Genomic DNA, 25,326 nt, shown 5'->3' with positions numbered 1-25,326 from the left:
GTCCCCTTAAAAGGGGAGGGGGGGTCGCACTAATATACAACGAAAACTTTAACTTTAGTCCTAACTTAAATAATATATATAAATCGTTTGAGGTGCTTTCTATGAAGTCTGCCACACCTCTGCCTCTGTGCCTGGCCGTTATCTACCGCCCCCCAGGGCCATATTCAGACTTTATTAGTGAATTCTCAGAGTTTGTTGCTGATCTAGTGACGCACGCCGATAATATAATTATAATGGGGGACTTTAATATCCATAGGAATACCCCATTGGACCCACCGTGCGTGGCGCTCCAGACTATAATTGATAGCTGTGGTCTTACACAAATAATAAATGAACCGACGCATCACAGCGGTAATACGATAGACCTAGTGCTTGTCAGAGGTATCACCGTTTCCAAAGTTATGATACTCCCGTGTACTAAAGTAATGTCCGATCATGACCTTATAAAATTCGAGGTTCAGACTCATGTTCGGCAAGCTAATAATAATAAAAACTGCTATAGCAGCCGCAACATTAATGCTGCCACAAGGACGACTCTTGCTGACCTACTGCCCTCGGTAATGGCACCGTTCCCAAAGTATGTGGGCTCTATTGATAACCTCACTAACAACTAACAACGCCCTGCGCGAAACCATTGATAGTATAGCACCGCTGAAGTTAAAAAAGGCTCCAAAAAGGCGTACGCCATGGTTTACTGAAGAAACTAGAGCTCAGAAATTATTATGTAGAAAGCTGGAACGCAAATGGCGCACGACTAAACTTGAGGTGCATCATCAAGCATGGAGTGATAGTTTAATAACTTATAAACGCATGCTTACCTTAGCTAAAACTAATTATTGCTCAAATCTCATCCGCATTAATAAAAACGATCCAAAATTTTTGTTTAGTACAGTAGCATCGCTAACCCAACAAGGGACTCCTTCCAGTAGCTCCACCCATTCGGCAGATGACTTTATGAAGTTCTTTAATAAGAAAATTGAACTTATTAGAAAGGAGATTAAAGACAATGCGTCCCAGCTACAACTGGGTTATAGTAACACAGATACGACTATATATACGGCGGATACTGCAAATATCCAAAATAGTTTCTCTCGTTTTGATGATATAACATTAGAAGAATTGTTACAACGTGTAAATGGAATAAAACAAACAACATGTTTACTTGACCCACTTCCTGGAAAACTTATCAAGGAGCTTTTTTTATTATTAGGTCCATCAGTGCTAAATATTATAAACTTATCACTTTCCTCGGGCACTGTTCCCCTAGCATTCAAAAAAGTGGTTATTCATCCTCTCCTTAAAAGACCTAACCTCGATCCTGACCTCATGGTAAACTACCGACCGGTGTCTCATCTTCCCTTTATTTTGAAAATCCTCGAAAAAATTGTTGCAGCGCAGCTAAATGAACACTTAGCGTTTAACAATCTATGTGAAACCTTTCAATCCGGTTTCAGGGCAAATCACTCGACTGAGACAGCCCTCGCAAAATTGACTAATGATCTATTGTTAACGATGGACTCTGATGCGTCATCTATGTTGCTGCTCCTTGATCTTAGCGCTGCTTTCGATACCGTCGATCATAATATTTTATTAGAGCGTATCAAAACACGAATTGGTATGTCAGACTCAGCCCTGTCTTGGTTTAACTCTTATCTTACTGATAGGATGCAGTGCGTCTCCCATAACAGTGTGACCTCGGACTATGTTAAGGTAACGTGTGGAGTTCCCCAGGGTTCGGTCCTTGGCCCTGTACTCTTCAGCATCTACATGCGGCCGCTAGGTGACGTCATACGCAAATACGGTATTAGCTTTCACTGCTATGCTGATGACACCCAACTCTACATGCCCCTAAAGCTGACCAACACGCCGGACTGTAGTCAGTTGGAAGCGTGTCTTAATGAAATTAAAGAATGGATGTCCGCTAACTTTTTGCAACTTAACGCCAAAAAAACGGAAATGCTGATTATCGGTCCTGCTAGACACCGACCTCTATTTAATAATACAACTTTAACATTTGACAACCAAATAATAAAACAAGGTGACTCTGTAAAAAATCTGGGTATTATCTTCGACCCAACTCTCTCCTTTGAGTCACACATTAAAAGCGTTACTAAAACGGCCTTCTTTCATCTCCGTAATATCGCTAAAATTCGCTCCATTTTGTCCACTAAAGACGCCGAGATCATTATCCATGCGTTTGTTACGTCTCATCTCGATTACTGTAACGTATTATTTTCGGGTCTCCCCATGTCTAGCATTAAAAGATTACAGTTGGTACAAAATGCGGCTGCTAGACTTTTGATAAGAACAAGAAAGTTTGATCATATTACGCCTGTACTGGCTCACCTGCACTGGCTTCCTGTGCACTTAAGATGTGACTTTAAGGTTTTACTAATTACGTATAAAATACTACACGGTCTAGCTCCAGCCTATCTCGCCGATTGTATTGTACCATATGTCCCGGCAAGATATCTGCGTTCAAAAGACTCCGGCTTATTAGTGATTCCTAGAGCCCAAAAAAAGTCTGTGGGCTATAGAGCGTTTTCCGTTCGGGCTCTAGTACTCTGGAATGCCCTCCCGGTAACAGTTTGATATGTTACCTCAGTAGAAGCATTTAAGTCTCACCTTAAAACTCATTTGTATACTCTAGCCTTTAAATAGACCTCCTTTTTAGACCAGTTGATCTGCCGCTTCTTTTCTTTCTCCTATGTCCCCCCCTCCCTTGTGGAGGGGGTCCGGTCCGATGACCATGGATGAACTACTAGCTGTCCAGAGTCGAGACCCAGGATGGACCGCTCGTCTGGACCCAGGATGGACCGCTCGCCTGTATCGATTGAGGACATCTCTACGCTGCTGATCCGCCTCCGCTTGAGATGGTCTCCTGTGGACGGGACTCTCGCTGCTGTCTTGGATCCGCTTTGAACTGAACTCTCGCGGCTGTGTTGGAGCCACTATGGATTGAACTTTCACAGTATCATGTTAGACCCGCTCGACATCCATTGCTTTCGGTCCCCTAGAGGGGTGGGGGTTGCCCACATCTGAGGTCCTCTCCAAGCTTTCTCATAGTCAGCATTGTCACTGGCGTCCCACTGGATGTGAATTCTCCCTGCCCACTGGGTGTGAGTTTTCCTTGCCCTTTTGTGGGTTCTTCCGAGGATGTTGTAGTCGTAATGATTTGTGCAGCCCTTTGAGACATTTGTGATTTGGGGCTATATAAATAAACATTGATTGATTGATTGATTGATTGATTGATTGATAGTAGGCTAATACAGCTAATACTGACACTTACTTCATATGTTGTCTTCATTATAACACTTATATAAGACTTTTTAAGTCATTTTGATAATACGCTAATATAGACACTTACATCAAGTGTTGCCGTCATTATAACACTTATATAAGACTTTTAAAGTCATTTTGATAATACGCTAATATAGACACTTACATCAAGTGTTGCCGTCATTATAACACTTACATAAGACTTTTAAAGTAATTTTGATAGTAGGCTAATATAACTAATTTAGACACTTAGATCATGAGTTGCCTTCATTTTAACACTTATGTAACTTTAAAATCATGTTGATAGTAGGCTAATATTGCTAATCCAGACACTTAGATAATGTGTTGCCTTCATTCTCATAGTCATCATTGTCACCGACGTCCCACTGGGTGTGAGTTTTCCTTGCCCTTATGTGGGCCTACCGATGATGTGGTAGTGGTTTGTGTTGTGGTTTGTGCAGCCCTTTGAGACACTCGTGATTTAGGGCTATATAAGTAAACATTGGTTGATTGATTGATTGATTGATTATAACACTTATAAAAGCTAGTAACTAACATCCGCAGTGTTTTAGCTACTTCTAAATCAGTAATCCTGGTCTCCATGGCAAGAAATCAAGTAAGTTTCTTACCTGTAACATTATCACTGGAGGATGAAGAATAGCTAAACATGCTTCATTGCACATCGTATGATACAGTACCTCACCAGCGTCACCATTTAAATAAACGCCATGGGTGGAGCTACACCTGACATCCACTGTAATGATACCAAAAGGTATCTAGTCAATACTACTATGATTACATCGATATGTTTTATTATCACACAAAAAAATTTCATTTAAAAAACATCCTATTATGTTTATAAACTCAGGAAATACGTCCCTAGACACATAAGGACTTTGAATATGACCAATGTATGATCCTGTAACTACTTGGTATCGGATTGATACCTAAATATGTGGTATCATCCAAAACTAATGTAAAGTATCAAAAAAAGAGAAGAATAAGTGATTATTACATTTTAACAGAAGGGTAGATAGAACATGTTAAAAGAGAAAGTAAGCAGATATTAACAGTACAGGAACAAGTAGATTAATAATAAAGTTTTACAGTTTGTCCCTCATAATGTTGACAAAATAATAGGTCGATAAATGACACAATATGTTGCTGCATACGTCAGCGGACTAATTAGGAGTCTTTGTTTACTTCCTACTAAAAGTCAAGTTGTCTAGTACAGTGGTTCTCAAACTTTTTTCAGTGATGTACCCTCTGTGAACATTTTTTTAATTTAAGTAAACCCCCTAATCAGAGCAAAGCATTTTTGCTTGAAAAAAAGAGATAAAGAAGTAAAATACAGCACCATGTCATCAATTTCTGATTTATTAAATTGTAAAACAGTGCAAAATATTGCTCCTTTGTAGTGGTCTTTCTTTAAATATTTGGAAAAAAAGATATAAAAATAACAAAAAACTTGTTGAAAAATAAACAAGTGATTCAATTATAAATAACGATTTTTACACAACTTAATCTTTGGGGATTGTAATAGAGATCCATCTGGATTCATGAACTTAATTCTAAACATTTCTTCACAAAAAAATAAATCTTTAACATCAATATTTATGGAACATGTCCACAAAAAAAATCTAGCGGTCAACACTGAATATTGCATTATTGCATTTGTTTTTCACAGTTTATGAACTTACAATCATATTTTGTTGATGTATTATTCAATAGATATGTTTCTAAAGGATTTTTGAATTGTTGCTATTTTTAGAATATTTTTAAAAAAAATTCACGTACCCCTTGGCATACCTTCAAGTATCCCCATTTGAGAACCACTGGTCTAGTATGTTCACTATTTTATTTAAGGACTAAATTACAATAATAAACATATGTTTAATGTACCCTAAGATTTTTTGGTTAAAATAAAGACAATAATGTAATTTTTGTGGTCCCCTTTATTTAGAAAAGTACCGAAATACATTTTGGTACCGGTACCAAAATACAATCCTAACTCATAGAGAATCGTAACACCTTCTGTTGCACTGGCCATCCGGCATTATGCACAAATAAGTAGAAGGTAAATACTTTTCCTAGTGCGTGCTGGCGAGGACAAATACACGTGTGGAGGTGGGCGGATGGATGAGTGGGTGCACTACAGCCCCCACTGGAAGGAAGGATGTGTTAGCTTGCTGTATTCCTGGCGGGGTGCTCACGTGCATCAAATCAAATAAATATAGTACGTCCTCACATTACTCTCATGCAGCTGGCCCGTATCTGGAAGTCAACAAATGCATTCCCGCCAAGTAAATGCACACATCAAAGAAGCCCCAGCTAGCTTGTATTGAGCAGAGGCCAATTATTTTTTTAATGAATTGAATGAGAGAAGGGGTTCAGGTCCCAAGAGTGCAGGACAGACCGAGGCCTGGGACAAAAGACTGCATTGTGATCACACCTTGTTCACTACTTGTTGAAGAGCCGTGCACGCGTTATTTATTTGCTGAGCCCCAATGCCAAACAGTTTCCTTCAGAAAGTGCTGACGATGAAAGCAACAAACATCTTTTTGAACAAAGTCACTTGCAAACATAACTCCCCGAGGACAAAGTGGCGTCCTCTGCATGCAGCCATTGTGCAGGAGGGTAGACACGTCCTGAAAGTCAGCCTCCTCCTCCTCGGAAGGTCTGTTTCCATGACAACGGGAGAATTAAGGGCGAAGGCGCGCCGTCCCAAAATGACACGACGTATTTGAGCGAGACTGTAAATCACGCCAGGGGTTGAAGTGATAGGGAGTGGATTTGGTCAATGTGAGCCTCCTTAACGCTGATGGATGTGCTTGGTCAGCAGACTGAAACATGAACTCACCGTCATCCTTCACAACAAATCACTCAAACGGTGCTTTTTGCTCATTTTTATTCTTAAACAATCACTAACTTCATTCAGATGTTTTGTTTAATCAATGCATATTTTTTTCTCATCTCACAAGTCACAGTGCATATATGGGTGCGGAACATAAAAATAACTCATTCTTTCCACCTACAATATAAGCCTTTTTCAAACAAATCCTTGTAAAAAAATTTTTTTTTCAACCCAATTAATCCAATTAACATGCACCACTTTCACTTTGCACCAATAGAAACCTCTTTAGAAAAGATAATATATTGCTTTACCACATTGAATACAATGCATGTACTACAAACCCTGTTTCCATATGAGTTGTGAAATTGTGTTAGATGTAAATATAAATGGAATACAATGATTTGCAAATCGTTTTTAACCCATATTCAATTGAATGCACTACAGAGACAAGATATTTGATGTTCAAACTCAAATACTTTTTTTTTTGTTTTGCATATAATATTTAAACTTAGAATGTCATGGCTGCAACTCATGTCAAAGTAGTTGGGAAAGGGCATGTTCACCACCGTGTTACATCACCTTTTCTTTTAACAACACTCAATAAACGTTTGGGAACTGAGGAAACTAATTGTTGATGCTTTGAAAGTGGAATTCTTTCCCATACTTGCTTGATGTACAGCTTAAGTTGTTCAACAGTCCGGGGTCTCCGCTGTCGTATTTTACGCTTCATAATGTGCCGCACATTTTCGATGGGAGACAGGTCTGGACTGCAGGCGGACCAGGAAAGTACCCGCACTCTTTTACTACGAAGCCACGCTGTTGTAACAAGTGAATTGGCATTGTTTTGCTGAAATAAGCAGGGGCGTCCATGATAACGTTGCTTGGATGACAACATATGTTAATCCAAAACCTGTATCAATGAATCAATTTTTACTTATATAGCCCTAAATCACTAGTGTCTCAAAGGGCTGCACAAACCACAACACAAACCACTACAACATCCTCGGTAGGCCCACAAATAAGGGCAAGGAAAACTCACACCCAGTGGGACGTATGAAACTTTCAGCATTAATGGAGCCTTCACATATGTGTAAGTTACCCATGCCTTGGGCACAAATACACCCCCATACCATCACAGATGCCGGCTTTTGAACTTTGGGCGTAGAACAATCCGGATGGTTATTTTCCTCTTTGTTCCGGAGGACACCACGTCCACAGTTTCCAAATATAATTTGAAATGTGGACTCGTCAGACCACAGAACACTTTTCCACTTTGCATCAGTCCATCTTAGATGAGCTCGGGCCCAGCGAAGCCGGCGGGGTTACTGTGTGTTGTTGATAAATGGCTTTGGCTTTGCATAGTAGAGTTTTAACTTGCACTTACAGATATAGCGACCAACTGTAGTTACTGACAGTGGTTTTATGAAGTGTTCCTGAGCCCATGTGGTGATATCCTTTACACACTGATGTAGGTTTTTAATGCGGTACCACCTGAGGGATCAAAGGTCCTTAATATCATCGCTTACATGCAGTGATTTCTCCAGATTCTCTGAACCTTTTGATGATTTTAGGGACCGTAGATGGGAAAATCCCTAAATTCCTTGCAATAGCTCGTTGAGAAATGTTGTTCTAAAACTGTTCGACAATTTGCTTACAAAGTGGTGACCCTCGCCCCATCCTTGTTTTGTGAATTACTTAGCATTTCATGTAAGCTGCTTTTATACCCAATCATGACACTCACCTGTTTTTAATTAGCATGCTCACCTGTGGGATGTTCCAAATAAGTGTCTGATGAGCATTCCTCAACTTTATCAGTATTTATTGCCATTTTTCCCAACTTCTTTGTCACGTGTTGGTGGCACCAAATTCTAAAGTTTATGATTACTTGCAAAATAAAAAATGTTTATCAGTTTGAACATCAAATATGTTGTCTTTGTAGCATATTCAACTGAATATGGGTTGAAAATGATTTGCAAATCATTGTATTCCGTTTGTATTTACATCTAACACAATTTCCCAACTCATATGGAAACAGGGTTTGTATACGCTCTAGGTTACTGTGGAAGTGGAGTCAACATGAACCTTCCTGCACATGACGCCCACTGTGCTGCTTACAATGTCTTCTCACAAACACTGAGTAGAAAACTCAAAGGGAAAGTAAGCACTCAAACTAGACTCATTTCCAGCTAAGTACAGTAGTAAGGGGATTCATTCATCACCGTTCACCTGACACATGAAACGTGACAAATGGAGGGTTGCACTAGCCACTTCTTAAAATGTGTTTTTTATGGCAATTACAAATATCACCAAAGCGAGACTAAATCGCAAAATGAGCTAACCCCCCTCTACCGCTCATGCGAGATATATAATCCCTTCCCTACTGTAAGTGTCATAACAGGACTGCTTTACAAAGCAGTAGTGGGTCCACACTGAAAGAAGAAAAAAAATCATCAATTTACGAGAAAAATCTGAATCCCTTTGTTTGGAGAATAAAGTCAATTAGAAAATAATAGAATACAGCAAATATATTTTTAGCAAATATTGAAGTCATAATGTTACTACAATAACGTCATTATGAATATCTTAATGTGAGCCCAATAAAATCGGAGTATTACAAGGTCAAAATGTAAATATTGGCGGAATTAAGTCATAATATTACGAGAATCGAGTCTCATGAGTAAAACTGAATTGTAGTGTTATGAGAACAAAGTCATAATGTTACGATATTGCAGTTGTAAAGTAAAAAGTTAGAAAAAAAGTTGTGATATTTTCAGAATAGTTACAAAAAAAGGTAAAGTTGTAATGTTATGAGAACGATGCCGCGTTGTGTTGTGTATTACAGGGTCAAATGCCATTCAGCTGCTGACGTACAAGCTAGCTTACTGCCAATATTGTAGCACGGTGATGTTTTAGTACGCTAGAAAAATAGTTCCTTGGTGGTCTCTCTTACAATAAAAATGTCTCTACAGCCTGGTTATTATCAATCAATCAATCAATCAAAGATTATTTACATAGCCCTAAATCACGAGAGTCTCAAAGGGCTGCACAAGCTACAACGACATCAGATCCCACATCAGGGCAAGAAAAAACTCAACCCATTGGGAAAAAACCTTGGAGGGGGCCGCAGACGCGGGGACCCTACCCCCTGGGCGACCAGTGCAATGGACATAGTGTAAGAGTCCAATCCATAGGGGCAGTTTAGCTCGGTTGGTAGAGTGGCCTTGCCAGCAACTTGAGGGTTGCAGGTTCGATTCCCGCTTCCGCCATCCAAGTCACTGCCGTTGTGTCCTTGGGCAAGACACTTTACCCACCTGCTCCCAGTGCCACCCACACTGGTTTGAATGTAACTTAGATATTGGGTTTCACTATGTAAAGCGCTTTGAGTCACTAGAGAAAAAGCGCTATATAAATATAATTCACAATTCACATAGTGGATTTAGTTAACATTATGCAAGTTACACAACTTCAATTAAGTATTATTGAGGTTTTTTGTATTAAAATGATTTAGAGGCACAATGGATTGATGCCATCTAGAAGAAGATGATCATTACAAGTTAGAATGCAAAAAAAAACATGTTTTGTCTCTCATAAGGATTGCGAACGATAGGTGGAAATTCCAGTTCCCTTTTAAATGTGGACATTATTCATTAACACTTTTTCATTTGGTAATGTGAGCTTTTTTCCTTATCAGTGTGTCTCTGCTATCATTTTCATCAAAATATATAAATCCTTTGCATAAAATCCTACTAAATTCTTGAGAGATGGGCTCGACACAGCACAACAACATTCTAGTCATGCATCAATCATGCTCCACTACCAACTAGTCTGACTCTGACTCCACCCAGAAGAGCCATTGTTGTGTGATGGTTACTGGACACATCTTTACATCTGCCGCTTTGAAGGATGGAATACCCTTCTTGACTTAGACCACCTCATTGGAGTTTTGGGAATAGGTTGTAGTCGGTCACGTGACTTTGAAAGTAAACAAAGTGGTGGGCCAACAAACAAACATGGCCACTGTGCAGACAAACTATTTGAATGCGCAAGGGGACTAGATCTTACCACTAAAAGCAAATACAAGCAAAACAAATCAAACTACGTAATGGAACCAACAAAAGGTTTGTCAAGTGATCTCAAGGATTATCTATTAGGCGCATTCCCAGACATGTCGAACTAACTGGTGATCCAGACGTCACGACAAAACAGATAAAAATTTGAAAAAGCATGGAGGTCTGAAAAGAGAAAATTGGTATCAGGACTTCCTGATTTAACTTGGCGTCTACTGCCATGTTTGTTGTTGTTGTTGCACGCGCCGTTTACGAGTTTTCCCACATCTTTATCAAAACATTACTATAAATCTCAATGCTGCATATGTCCTGACAGATTCATTTATGACCTGGTAACAACTTAAAACTATTTTAGGTTGTGTTCACATTTGCTTAACGAAACGCTCGTAGCAAAAAAAGTGTTTGAAGAACTCTGAAACAAGATAAAATACAAATAAATAATATCACTTAAATGGGAAATACTAACCGTACTTCAAACACATCTTTAAGGAAGTGAAACTTGTGTATTCTTCCCACTCCATCTGCTGCCTTTTATCCTTTTCGGGCCTAAAACATTGTAGGCATGGGGCAGTTTTCTTGGAGAATGTTGGGTGGCCCAGCACTACATATTTTATGAGGTGTTCTGCATTGTTACACCAGTTCACCGCCACAGTTCATTGGTCACAAGGCCAGGAAAGCGTTTTTGAACAATAAAATCACATTTTTCTTACCTAATGGAAGTATATTCTGCATGTTGGTTCCTTGCCAACTCTCACCTTAGCAGCGTATTGAATACTTAATTCATGTTGGAAACCTGCTAGTAATGCAAGCTAAAGACATACTAGGTTATCATATTGCTTCTGACGCCGGCCTCATCCTGTCATTAACAGCACACACCTGAGAAGATCCATTTGAAGCTCTTCAACTAGCCAAGTACAATCCTGTGGGATCCATGAGGAAACTAGAAAATAACCAAACCTGTCATTTAGTCCCACGCAGAAAAAAAGACACGATGGTTAGTTTACAGCACGATGGCGTGCGTTATTAGCTGCAAACATAACATGTTCAAAATAATCCACATATCAACACGTATTAAAGCTTTGTTTTCACAGCATCAAATGGAAATGACAATTATTTGTGTGAAGACAGACAAGCTCCATTCCCTTGTGTCACAGCTTTTTCTCTTTTTTGCATAAAATATTAGTCAAGTCCTGATTGAAAATGTTGATATAGATATATATTTTCTCTGCTTTCATATTATTTATCCTAAAAGTTTTCACAGGCAAGATTGTTTTGTCTGAAGTGTACCATAGTAGGTCCTCGGTCGTCACGACGACGCCTCTATTTCTGACAGGAAGCGAACTTCTGAGGGGGCAGGAAGTGAGTGTCAGGCCACGCCCCTCCGTGGAAGCCCCTCCCTTCCGCTGCTATGTGGAGTCCTGGTGGACGGCTTTACCTCCGTTCATGGTGGGCGTCGCTGAGCTCTTCCTAGAGCGGTGCTTGTCCTCGATCTCGTGCAGCGACGGCTCACGGTACATACAAACTGACGGGTATGAGATGATGAAGGGATGATGTGCAGAGATGAGAAGGTTAGTCAATGAGGGGGAGAAAAGTTGGACAGAAAGTAAAGGGAGAGTTGAGGAAAATATGAGAAAAGTGATAGTGAAGGGGAGACGGCAGCATGAGGAGGAGGAAATAAGTGAATGAGAAGACGAGTGGATGACAATGAGAAGATGAGGTGAATGTGGATGAAAATAGGACGACAAGGACATGAGGTGGAGATGAAGAAATTATGAGGAGGGTATTTGAAGATAGACAAGATGAGATGAGGGACACCATGAATGTGGACGAGACCATAAGGGAATGAGGAGAAGATGAGATAATTAGAAAAAAGAGTACATGAAGATGAGATACAGTAATGAGAAGAGGAAATGATAAAGAAGATGAGTGCATGATAAGATGAGGACCATGATGGATAGTGGTAGGAGGATGGAGTTGAGTTAATGGCAAAAAAAAGGGAATTCCAACCAAACATAGGAAATATGTGGAGATGAATGAATGAGGTTAGTATGAAGGGACAAAAGGAAATGAGCAAATGACAATGAGAGGATGAGCATTTAAAAGTTGTGGTGATGAGGGGAATGGGTAAGAGAAGATGAGGGTTTGGTGAGACGGACCGGAGAGATGAGCACATGAGAAAGAATGATGAGATCACAAAATGAAAGGATGGTGGCATGATGATGAGATGTGTAGACAAATGATAGCATGAGAAGGAAAAGACAGACAACAACAGGTCAATAATGGATGAGGACGTGAGGAAGTAGATGAAGATGGGGAGTATGATAATAACAGAAAGGAGTACATGAGAATGAGATTAATACATGAGAATGAGGTGGGTTAATGGCAAGGATGGGAAAGTAAAAAAGAACAAAAATATGAGGTGGCGATGAGGAAATGACGAGGGGGGACAAGTGGACGGAAAGACACAAACAAAGATGATGATGGCATGAGAGTATGATCATGATGATGGACAAAGGAGAAGACAAAAACATGAGAGTATGATCGTGATGATGGACAGAGGAGAAGATGAGCACATGAGCATATGATCGTGATGATGGACAGAGAAGAAGACGAGCGCATGACAAGGATGGCAGATTTGTTTTATGAGAAAACGAGATGAAATTGAGGAAATTATAATGGCATGATGAGGGGATGAACAGAAAGATGAGGAGCAGATGATGAGATGAGTGATGAGAGATTGAGGTGTGCAAAGACAAGGCCAGGTTAGGAAGTAGTTTACCACATCAAACTAAAATACAAATAACATAAATGTACACATGTTGAAATGATAAAATATGACATATATTTGTAAATATCATTATCAATCTGTCTTCAGGAAAAACAGTAGTTTGATTTGGTCTTCCACCTCTTTATCTTTTTCTACCAGGGGGGTAACGGTACGTGTATTTGTATTGAACCGTTTTTGTACGGGGGTGTCGGTTCGGTTCGGAGGTGTAGAGAACGAGTTTCCACACGGACATATTAAGTAGCGCACCGCACGTTGTGTAAACAATGCAGAGCAAGGCACAACACGGGGCATGCTAGCAGTGACCGGGCTAGGGCAACATGTAAAAGCCAGAGCTGGAAGACCCTCCTGCCTCGGTAGTATCCACTGTTTAGGAACACTTTGGCTGCGCGATACAACGGAGGACAGATGTTCGCCAACATTGCTCAGCAGCTGACTTTGTCAACACGTCAAACACGCTAAACCGTTCAAGCAGCCTCTCCTCGGCGAGTCAGGCAGGGCTAAAGCAATAACAAATGTTTTTATAGCAGCAGATTTAATACCACATTGCAATAAAAAATAGATTTTTACCCACTTCTATGGTGGAAGAACAATGATCCCAGAACCTCTTACTGCCAATTTAGCCAGGCTGGGGTGGTGGTGGGGTTTGCGGGGCGGCTGTTCATCTGAGGCTGAGTTGACTTGAAACTGTTTAATGTGGCACTTTCTATATGTAGAAGAAAAGTTTTGTCATTTTATGTAATTTCAGCAACAACTTGAGGCAGTTTAATGTTGATTAACGTGGACCCCGACTTACACACGTTGAAAGACTTATTGGAGTGTTGTAAGGAATATGTACTGTACTGTGCAATCTACTAATAAAAGTCTCAATCAATCAATAAAAAAAAGCACTTTATATGTAGAAAGGTTTTGTTGAGAAACCAATTCTAAGCCTGGTCTTATTTAGTTTTTATTTTATATATGCTGACCACATTAAACCTGGCAATGGACCCTGTGTGTATATGTATGTTATACCATTGTTTACAAATTTGGTAAATAAATAACCCAAAAATTTATATTTTGTTGTTTTCTTACTGTACCGAAAATGAACCCAACCGTGACCTCTAAACCGAGGTACGTACCGAAACGAAATTTTTGTGTAACGTTACACCCCTACTTTCTACACAACTAAATTCCACTTGCAGCAACACAGTATGATAAAAAAAGTAATACTGTGTGATAAAAAAAAAGCTGCTGTGGAGGATAATCAATGCTAGTAAATGTGCAACAATTTTCTTTGATATTTGTTGATGTTAACTCCTCTCTTTGGTGTGTGGAAGCCCACAGAGAACAGTAGTCTGAGACAGTCTATTGCTCTCGCACTTGTATCATTGATGAGACAATGAAAAACATGAATTAGGACGTGCTTGATAGAACCTCTGCACTCAAACACAATTGGAACTAGTTGTGTTACCTTCAATGGGCCTGGGTACAAAGTGTGACGAGGGCTTGGTCTTCTTGACCCGGTTGCCTTTCATGACTTGGCCCTCCTTGGTGAGGCCCAGGAACCAGGCTCGGCCCGACTCCTGCTGCCGGTACACAGTGGACGAGTAGATCACGTAGTAGTTCTCGAAAACCGACTCCTTGAACTTGCACTCGGGCGTGAACATTTCCTGTGAGAGAGTATGGCAGACATGACAAGTCAACATGAGTTAATAAGTGGGGAAAAAAAACATCCACAAAATTGATTTATATGCCTCTTTGCTCAAAATTGGCTCTGTTGACTTGCATGTTAACATTACCAAGGTCAGTGAACACACCACATGTGTCCTTGGGAACACAGTGATGCTCTTATTAGCATAACGGGGAACAATGGCCACGCTTCACTATCAAAGCCAAGCAGGAAGACAAGGAGGAGGTGGAGAGGGGCGTTGTCGGTTTGTTACACGGCTGTCATGAGGGAATAATCAGCTGTGTTATGGATGTGTATTTATTCATTTCATCCACTTCTACTCCATCTTGCTGCTCTGCTACTGAGTCCCAATCCATTCCAACATCTTGTGTTTGCTAACCAAATATTACTATGGGGTTTGAGTAATGGTATGAGTCTCAATTAAAGGCCTACTGAAACCCACTACTACCGACCACGCAGTCTGATAGTTTATATATTAATGACGAAATATTAACATTGCAACACATGCCAATATGGCCGGTTTAGTTGACTAAATTTCAATTTTAAATTTCCCGCAGAGTTTCTTGTTGAAAACGTCGTGGAATGATGACGCGTACGCGTGACGTCACGGACTGTCAAGATATATTAGTTCAGCACCAGTTACGGCTAAAAGTCGTCTCTTTTCATTGCATAATTACACGGTAATTTGGACATCTGTGTTGCTGAATCTTTTGCAATTTGTTCAATTAATAATGGAGACTATAAAGAACAATGCTGTTGGTGGAAAGCGGTGTATTGCAGCTGTCTTTAGCACCGAGACACAGCCGGTGTTTCTTTGTTTTTAACACAGAGCGGTCAAGCGAACATGTTTCTCTACGTCAACCAGCATGTTTTTGGATGGGAAAATTGTAATATATATCTTACCAGAGACATGAATTGGATTATTCGTCCACCTGCAGTAGCTGTTTAAAAGGCAGCTCTGAGCTTGGCTCCCCGGCTTCTCTCTGAGACACTGGTGTGTTCACCGCACCCATCCGACCTCGAGGTATGTCTTTACAATTTCACTAAAACACTATTAAACAATAAGCGGATAAGGGATCTTCCAGAATTATCCTAGTAAATGTGTCTAATTACATCTGAAACGCTAACACTACCGCCGCATGATCAAGTATGACACATAGAATGGACCTGCTATCCCCGTTTAAATAAGAACATCTCATTTCAGTAGGCCTTTAAGCCTTGGTGAAGGTTTAGTTTCACCTTCTCCTTGGAGCTTCTGCCCCATCCTGTCGTCCATCACTACACTGCTCTTCTCACAATACTTTCATTCACTCTTCATTATCTCCTCAATCAATCAGAGTTTCTTATACAGACATTAATCACCAATGTCTCAAAGGGCTGCACAAGCCACAACCACATCAGGGCAAGACAAAACTCAACCAAATGGTAAAAAGGAGAAACCCTGGTAGGGACCCCCTGGGTGACCGGTGCAATGGATGCTGAATGGATACGGTTAATAAGGTGAGAGTCCACTCCATTGTTGGGGATCCTCTCGAATGTATAGACAAGTCACCCACTGATGCATAAAGAGTGGTCCATCCCGGGTCCAGACTTCGTTTATGTGAGAGCCCAGTCCTCAACTCCACACGATGACAGAACCTTATTTACGGTATCACTATAAAGCAACCCTCCAGTGTAAATAAAACTTGAGCCCCCGCTTCTTCAAAATATCACATTAAAAAGTAAAACTATAACCTATACAATTCAGTTGAAAACGGCAAAAGAGTTGATGCATAATAGTGTAGACCAGAGGGCCCTAAGTGCGGCTCAAGGGACATTTGCAGCCTGCAACACAATCCAAAAATACAGTTACTAAAACTAAAAAAAAACTAAAAAAAACATACATACATAAAAACCTACATATATACACATACATATGCAAACACACATACATACCCATACATATACAAACACACAAATATATAAATATATATATATTTTTTAATTGATTTATTTATTTTTTTGACAGCCCTAATATACAGCATCCTAAATTCATACAGTATATACGACTTGTCCAGGGTGTACCCCGCCTACCGCCCGAATGCAACTGAGATAGGCTCCAGTACCCCCCGTGACCCTGATAGACATAAGCGGTAGGAAATGGATGGATGGATGGATGGATGGATGGATGGATGCATAAAAAAATGGGTAACTAATGTGATTGATTTGTTGCGTTTGGGACGCATATTGAATGTATGAGTTGCCAACCCAGGATGCTACAGGACTCGGACTAGGCGTGATAGCAGGTAAGAACCTGTTTTAATATGAAACTGACAAAATAACACTTGACAAAAGGCAAAGAAAAGGCGTGCCTACGCATGGGAAGCTAAATGCTAATGTTAGCAAGAGTCGAGTTCAAAGGGTCCAAAGTAGCACGTGCCGAGCGCGTGGAAGCTAAGACAGGACTTAGCAAGGTAAATACAAAACAGGAATACCAAACGTAACTGTTGCATGGAGCAAACAAAACATCCAGGCAGAACTAAGGTAGCAGGCCGGTTTGATTACTAAAACAATAATCAAAAACAGGTGTGCGTCAGAAAGTAAGTGCAGGTGGAGTGAATGTAATCGCCACGGTGATGAATACAAACAAGGAAGTGCACACAACTCAGGGAACGGTAGAGTCCAAAAACAATAAGAAAACACACAAAAAGGACTCAAGAATAAAACCATGTCCGATCCGGGAGGCGGATCGCGACATGATCACAGAAAATATCGCAATATTCATGTATGTATGAAGATTAATCACTCAATTCATTTTGACTACACACACACACACACAAACATTATATATATATATATATATATATATATATATATATATATATATATATATATACACACACACACATACATTTATAAATATACATATGTATATACATATATATATATACATACATACAGTATGTATACATATACAAGATATAAAAACAAATATCTACACAAACACACACATATATACACATACTGTATATCCATAAATTTAAACATACATAAAATAAATACACACATATTTACAAATACGTATGTTGACAGACATGTATACAAATATAAATATACAGACACACAATCATGTATATACATATATATATATATATATATATATATATATATATATATATATATATATATACACACACACACACACACACACACACAATTGTACAAACCCCATTTCCATATGAGTTGGAAAATTGTGTTATATGTAAATATAAACGAAATACAATGATTTGCAAATCATTTTCAACCCATATTCAGTTGAATATGCTACAAAGACCACATATTTGATGTTCAAATTGATAAACTTTTTTTTTTTTGCAAATAATCATTAACTTTAGAATTTGGTGCCAGCAATACGTGACAAAGAATTTGGGAAAGGTGCCAATAGATACTGATAAAGTTGAGGAATGCTCATCAAACAATTTTTTGGAAGATCCCACAGGTGCGCAGGCTAATTGGGAACAGGTGGGTGCCATGACTGGGTATAAAAACAGCTTCCCAAAAAATGCTCAGTCTTTCACAAGAAAGGATGGGGCGAGGTACACCCCTTTGTCCACAACTGCGTGAGCAAATAGTCAAACAGTTTAAGAACAACGTTTCTCAAAGTGCAATTGCAAAAAAACTAGGAATTTCAACATCTACAGTCCATAATATCATCAAAAGGTTCAGAGAATCTGGAGAAATTACTCCACGTAAGTGGCATGGCCGGAAACCAACATTGAATGACCGTCGATCCCTCAGATGGCACTGTATCAAAAACCCACATCAATCTCTAAAGAAAAACCACATGGGCTCAAAAACACTTCAGAAAACCACTGTCACTAAATACTGTTGGTCACTACATTTGTAAGTGCAAGTTAAAGCTCTTCTATGCAAAGAGAAAGCCATTTATCAACAACATCCAGAAACGCCGCCGGCTTCTCTGGGCCCAAGATCATCTAAGATGGACTGATGCAAAGTGGAAAAGTGTTCTGTGGCCTGACGAGTCCACATTTCAAATTGTTTTTGGAAATATTTGACATTGTGTCATCCGGACCAAAGGGGAAGCGAACCATCCAGACTGTTATCGACTCAAAGTTCAAAAGCCAGCATCTGTGATGGTATGGGGGTGCAGTAGTGCCCAAGGCATGGGTAACTTACATATTTGTGAAGGCACCATTAATGCTAAAAGGTACATACAGGTTTTGGAACAACATATACTGCCATCCAAGCACTGTCTTTTTCATGGACGCCCCTGCTTATTTCAGCAAGACAATGCCAAGCGACATTCAGCACGTGTTACAACAGCGTGGCTTCGTAAAAAAAGAGTGCGGGTACATTCCAGGCCCGCCTGCAGTCCAGACCTGTCTCCCATCGAAAATGTGTGGTGCATAATGAAGCGTAAAATGCGACAGCGGAGACCCCAGACTGTTGAACGACTGAAGCTCTACCTAAATATAGTATGGGAAAGAATTCCTCTTTCAAAGCTTCAACAATTAGTTTCCTCAGTTGCAATAAATGTGTTTTTTGTGTTTTATTACTATACTTTATGACAAATGACATTCTGAAACGTGTTCTCTATAGTTGATATAGTTTAACAGAGTTTCAGTAAAGTAAAGTAAATCACATTTTTAAACCTGCAATGCTTGCAACTGTTGGTTTTACAGGCAAAAAATGGAAAGTGTCTGAAGCAAAAAATGCCACAAAAATCCCCGGAAAGCCAGTTTTTTAGAGAATAGGGCCCTTAATGTTCTCTGAGGGTAGACTTTACCACACTTTGAAAACCTTGAAGAAAAATGTTTGTGTGAGATTGTGAAGGCACCCTCCTCAGGTCATACTTTTTCAATTTGATTTATGTTCTGGCTCTAGTTGATCCATTGTAACAAAACAGCGAAACCATTCTGTAATTGATGTTCATGCTTGGTCCAAATTGTAAATCTCTAAAACTCACATATATGGGATAACCTGTTCTGGTCTGAATGATATCACGCCGTGTGCATTGGAAGTACAATATAAGAACACCAGAGCCATCATGAAGGTATGGTAGGGGGGCTATCATAATTACCACAAAACATGAGCACGTAAAAATAGATTGAATGTGAATAGATCATCGATAAACAATCTTCTCTTTTGTCATCTGAAGCAGAGAATTTGAAAGTTGAGGTGTAATTGTGCAAAACACTTAAAAGGGAAGGTGTATTTGTGCAAAATGTTTGAAAGGTGAGGTGTATTTGTGCAAAATGTTTGAAAGGTGAGATGTATTTGTGCAAAATGTTTCAAAAGTGAGGAGTATTTGTGCAAAATGTTTGAAAGGTGAGGTTTATTTGTGGAAAATGTTTGAAACTTGAGGTTTATTTGTGGAAAATATTTGAAAGGTGAGGTGTATTTGTGCAAAATGTTTTAAAGGTGGGGTGTATTTGTGCAAAATGTTTGAAAGGTGAGGTCCATTTCTGCTAAATGTTTAAAAGGTGAGGTGTATTTGTGCAAAACGTTTGAACCTTGAGGTTCATTTATGCAAAATGTTTGAATGGTGAGGTGTATTTGTGCAAAATGTTTGAATGGTGAGGTGTTTTTGTGTAAAATGTTTGAATGGTGAGGTGTATTTGTGCAAAATGTTTGAAAGGTGAGGAGTATTTGTGCAAAAAATGTTTGAAAGGTGAGGTGTATTTGTGCAAAATGTTTGAAAGGTGAGGTCCATTTCTGCTAAATGTTTAAAATGTGAGGTGTATTTGTGCGAAACGTTTGAAACTTGAGGTTTATTTATGCAAAATGTTTGAATGGTGAGGTGTATTTGTGCAAAATGTTTGATTGGTGAGGTGTATTTGTGCAAAATGTTTGAAAGGTGAGGAGTATTTGTGCAAAAAATGTTTGAAAAGTGAGGTGTATTTGTGCACAATGTTTGAAAGGTGAGGTCCATTTCTGCTAAATGTTTAAAAGGTGAGGTGTATTTGTGCAAAAATTTTGAAACTTGAGGTTTATTTATGCAAAATGTTTGAATGGTGAGGTGTATTTGTGCAAAATGTTTGAATGGTGAGGTGTTTTTGTGTAAAATGTTTGAATGGTGAGGTGGATTTGTGCAAAATGTTTGAATGGTGAGGTGTATTTGTGCAAAATGTTTGAAAGGTGAGGAGTATTTGTGCAAAAAATGTTTGAAAGGTGAGGTGTATTTGTGCACAATGTTTGAAAGGTGAGGTGTATTTGTGCAAAATGTTTGATTGGTGAGGTGTATTTGTGCACAATGTTTGAAAGGTGAGGTGTATTTGTGCAAAATGTTTGAATGGTGAGGTGTATTTGTGCAAAATGTTTGAATGGTGAGGTGTTTTTGTGTAAAATGTTTGAATGGTGAGGTGTATTTGTGCAAAATGTTTGAATGGTGAGGTGTATTTGTGCAAAATGTTTGAAAGGTGAGGAGTATTTGTGCAAAAAATGTTTGAAAGGTGAGGTGTATTTGTGCACAATGTTTGAAAGGTGAGGTGTATTTGTGCAAAATGTTTGATTGGTGAGGTGTATTTGTGCACAATGTTTGAAAGGTGAGGTGTATTTGTGCAAAATGTTTGATTGGTGAGGTGTATTTGTGCAAAATGTTTGATTGGTGAGGTGTATTTGTGCACAATGTTTGAAAGGTGAGGTCCATTTCTGCTAAATGTTTAAAAGGTGAGGTGTATTTGTGCAAAACGTTTGAAACTTGAGGTTTATTTATGCAAAATGTTCGAATGGTGAGGTGTATTTGTGCAAAATGTTTGAATGGTGAGGTGTTTTTGTGTAAAATGTTTGAAAGGTGAGGAGTATTTGTGCAAAAAATGTTTGAAAAGTGAGGTGTATTTGTGCACAATGTTTGAAAGGTGAGGTCCATTTCTGCTAAATGTTTAAAAGGTGAGGTGTATTTGTGCAAAAAGTTTGAAACTTGAGGTTTATTTATGCAAAATGTTTGAATGGTGAGGTGTATTTGTGCAAAATGTTTGAATGGTGAGGTGTTTTTGTGTAAAATGTTTGAATGGTGAGGTGTATTTGTGCAAAATGTTTGAATGGTGAGGTGTATTTGTGCAAAATGTTTGAAAGGTGAGGAGTATTTGTGCAAAAAATGTTTGAAAGGTGAGGTGTATTTGTGCACAATGTTTGAAAGGTGAGGTGTATTTGTGCAAAATGTTTGATTGGTGAGGTGTATTTGTGCACAATGTTTGAAAGGTGAGGTGTATTTGTGCAAAATGTTTGAATGGTGAGGTGTATTTGTGCAAAATGTTTGAATGGTGAGGTGTTTTTGTGTAAAATGTTTGAATGGTGAGGTGTATTTGTGCAAAATGTTTGAATGGTGAGGTGTATTTGTGCAAAATGTTTGAAAGGTGAGGAGTATTTGTGCAAAAAATGTTTGAAAGGTGAGGTGTATTTGTGCACAATGTTTGAAAGGTGAGGTGTATTTGTGCAAAATGTTTGATTGGTGAGGTGTATTTGTGCACAATGTTTGAAAGGTGAGGTGTATTTGTGCAAAATGTTTGATTGGTGAGGTGTATTTGTGCAAAATGTTTGATTGGTGAGGTGTATTTGTGCACAATGTTTGAAAGGTGAGGTCCATTTCTGCTAAATGTTTAAAAGGTGAGGTGTATTTGTGCAAAACGTTTGAAACTTGAGGTTTATTTATGCAAAATGTTCGAATGGTGAGGTGTATTTGTGCAAAATGTTTGAATGGTGAGGTGTTTTTGTGTAAAATGTTTGAATGGTGAGGTGTATTTGTGCAAAATGTTTGAATGGTGAGGTGTATTTGTGCAAAATGTTTGAAAGGTGAGGTGTATTTGTGCAAAATGTTTGAAAGGTGAGGTGTATTTGTGCAAAAATATTTGAAAGGTGAAGTGTATTTGCGCTAAATGTTTGAACGGTGAGGTGTAATTGTGCAAATGCAGAACAGATGCAGATGCAGGCTGCTTTATTGCAGCCTTGTGTCATTTTTAAAGCTGCTTGTGTGTGTGTGTGTGTGTGTGTGTGTGTGTGTGTGTGTGTGTGTGTGTGTGTGTGTGTGTGTGTGTGTGTGTGTGTGCGTGCGTGCGTGGGTGCGTGCGTGCGTGCGTGCGTGTGTAGGTTTTTGCGAGAAAGAGAGAGAAAATGACGGACGGGGGTATTTGTTATTGGTGGGTTGTGCTCATCTAAGTGTTTTCACCTGCTCCAATTTCAATGTATGAATGAATGATGCACCAGTCGTGCATAAGCTTTCAGTCAAATCTTTGTCCTCTGCAACAGCAACATCCATTTCACCAAGTTAAAAATGTATTTATCTACATGAGAGCAGAACGACAAACACACTCACATATTGTTATCGGATAAGATAATAACTGTATCTTCGATATTCACCGGCTAATTGCTTTGTTTATCTTCTGTGCATTTGTCTCATTGGTGTCATGACGTATCGGACAATTAAAAAAAAAAAGTATTCTAAATAGAAGATGGATGTGGATGTGTAGTATTTCACAGCTATGCTAAAGCTTGTTGCCCAGAAGTATGATCACTGCTGTAAATAAAGAGGCAAGGCAAGCTGAGTAAAGAAGTTTGGGAAGGAAAGGTCACACAGTCAGCAGGTGCTGGAAGTTATCTGGCCGGCGGACGTTTCATCAAACTGCAGACGTGGAAATCTCTGCTGGGGCCCACAGGGTCACGTCCTACTTGTCTGGCGGCAGAAGTGTGCGGATACAGCATGTGTCTGTGTGTAAGAGTCATTCCATTACCCCTAAAAATAAGCAAAACCTAACTATCGCAAAAAGATCCTGGTAATGGATAAAACCCATATTTCAAATAAACTCCATCCATCCATCCATCCATCTTCTACCGCTTATCCGAGGTCGGGTCGCGGGGGCAGCAGCCTAAGCAGGGAAGCCCAGACTTCCCTCTCCCCAGCCACTTCGTCGAGCTCTTCCCGGGGGATCCTGAGGCGTTCCCAGGTCAGCCGAGAGACATAGTCTTCCCAACGTGTCCTGGGTCTTCCCGTGGCCTCCTACCGGTTGGACGTGCCCTAAACACCTCCCTAGGGAGGCGTTCAGGTGGCATCCTGACCAGATGCCCGAGCCACCTCATCTGGTTCCTCTCGATATGGAGGAGCAGCGTCTGTACTTTGAGCTCCTCTCGGTTGGCAGAGCTTCTCACCCTCTCTCTAAGGGAGAGCCCCGCCACCCGGCGGAGGAAACTCATTTTGGCCGCTTGTACCCGTGATCTTATCCTTTCGGTCATGACCCAAAGCTCATGACCATAAGTGTGGATGGGAACGTAGATCGATCGGTAAATTGAGAGCTTTGCCTTCCGGCTCAGCTCCTTCTTCACCACAACGGATCGGTACAACCAGGGGCGCCACTAGGGATTTTGAGCCCCATGAAAAGAATCTTTACAGGGCCCCCAACACATAATTTCATATAATTTCATCATCATTAGGGGCCTCTCTGGGCCCCCCTCCATCATGGGCCGCTAGAATCCGTCTCCTTTACCCCTCCTTTTCGGCGCCCCTGCGTACAACGTCCGCATTACTGAAGACGCCGCACCGATCTCACGATCCACTCTTCCCTCACTCGTGAACAAGACTCCTTGGTACTTGAACTCCTCCACTTGGGGCAGGGTCTCCTCCCCAACCCGGAGATGACTCAAAAATCATAAAATTTGAGGTGGTTTTTCATATTGAAGTGTGTCGCAAAAGCAAGATGGAAACAGTTTTTTGCATTTACAGGGCACCTAAACACTGAATGGTCCTTACGTGGCTGCTGCAATACGTAAAGAATTGCCTTGGTCTCCTGTTGACCATCACGACATCAGCAGTGGCAGCAACTGTCCAAAACCATGGAATCACTAAGCATCCATCTTCAAGTGGAGTCTCGCGGGACGAGATTTTACGACAATTACGGGTAAAAACACCATTTAATGTAAACACCAAACACTGAAGTACTTTGTCAAAATTTTTGAATTATAGGGGGGGTTTTTTCGGAAAAACTCCAATGGAAACGCAGTTTCTGACTACATTTCCATGCACTAAATGAGCATATTTCGTTTTTCTGGGTTTGCACACCCACGTGTGAAGTCCATGTCCACGCACACTCTCTAATGTGACTGTTGCCTGTACTCCGTCACATGATCCCTATGTTTCATCAAACAAGATTTGTTTTGCCCGCCTCTGTTTGACATTCAGTCTTGGACTCTTGCTTGTTACACGCAACAGCTGACGACGCTCTTCCAAAATTGTGGTAAATCTATTTTTGTATACTTGTTAGCTTATATGCTATTTTGTTTGTTTATGTCCCTAGCTTCCACGCTAGCACTACTGTCAGGCTTGTCCCTGACAGTTTTGGTCCAAGTCTTAGTCCGAGTCCATGTCATACTTCTAGTCGAGATCTGAATCCCACTCCAGCACCTGACTTCATGCTGGATCCCACTCCAGCGCCTGACTTCATGCTGGATCCCACTCCAGCACATGACTTCATGGTGGATCCCACTGCAGGACGGGACTTCATGCTGGATCCCACTCCAGCACCTGTTCTTCAGCTGAGACCAGTGCCGGCTCCTCGGCTGAGACCAGTGACGGCTCCTCGGCCGAGACCAGTGCCGGGTCCTCGGCCGAGACCAGTGCCGGCTCCTCGGCCGAGACCAGTGCCGGCTCCTCTGCCGGCTTCCGTGCCTGACTCGTCTGCTG

General features: G+C 40.2%; 1 protein-coding gene across 4 annotated transcripts in view; it reads right to left on the bottom strand.

The window, feature by feature from the left end:
* The window catches only part of fgf12a (fibroblast growth factor 12a), a 163,027-nt gene that overhangs the window by 44,904 nt on the left and 92,797 nt on the right, over positions 1–25,326 (bottom strand). For 3 of the 4 annotated variants that reach the window (XM_061920088.1, XM_061920085.1, XM_061920086.1), the window contains 2 exons: positions 14,439–14,637; positions 6,171–11,722 (listed from right to left, as the gene is read on the bottom strand). In XM_061920088.1, the coding sequence (XP_061776072.1) occupies positions 11,607–11,722; positions 14,439–14,637 (315 nt within the window). In that variant the 3' untranslated portion in view covers positions 6,171–11,606. Of the gene's footprint in view, positions 1–6,170; positions 11,723–14,438; positions 14,638–25,326 lie in introns of those variants that run through there. The other variant, XM_061920087.1, reaches the window with a different exon arrangement.

The sequence above is a fragment of the Nerophis ophidion genome, linkage group LG14, assembly GCF_033978795.1.
Source record: "Nerophis ophidion isolate RoL-2023_Sa linkage group LG14, RoL_Noph_v1.0, whole genome shotgun sequence".
NCBI classification, from domain to species: domain Eukaryota; kingdom Metazoa; phylum Chordata; class Actinopteri; order Syngnathiformes; family Syngnathidae; genus Nerophis; species Nerophis ophidion.
This window is presented reverse-complemented; position numbering and strand designations above follow the sequence as displayed.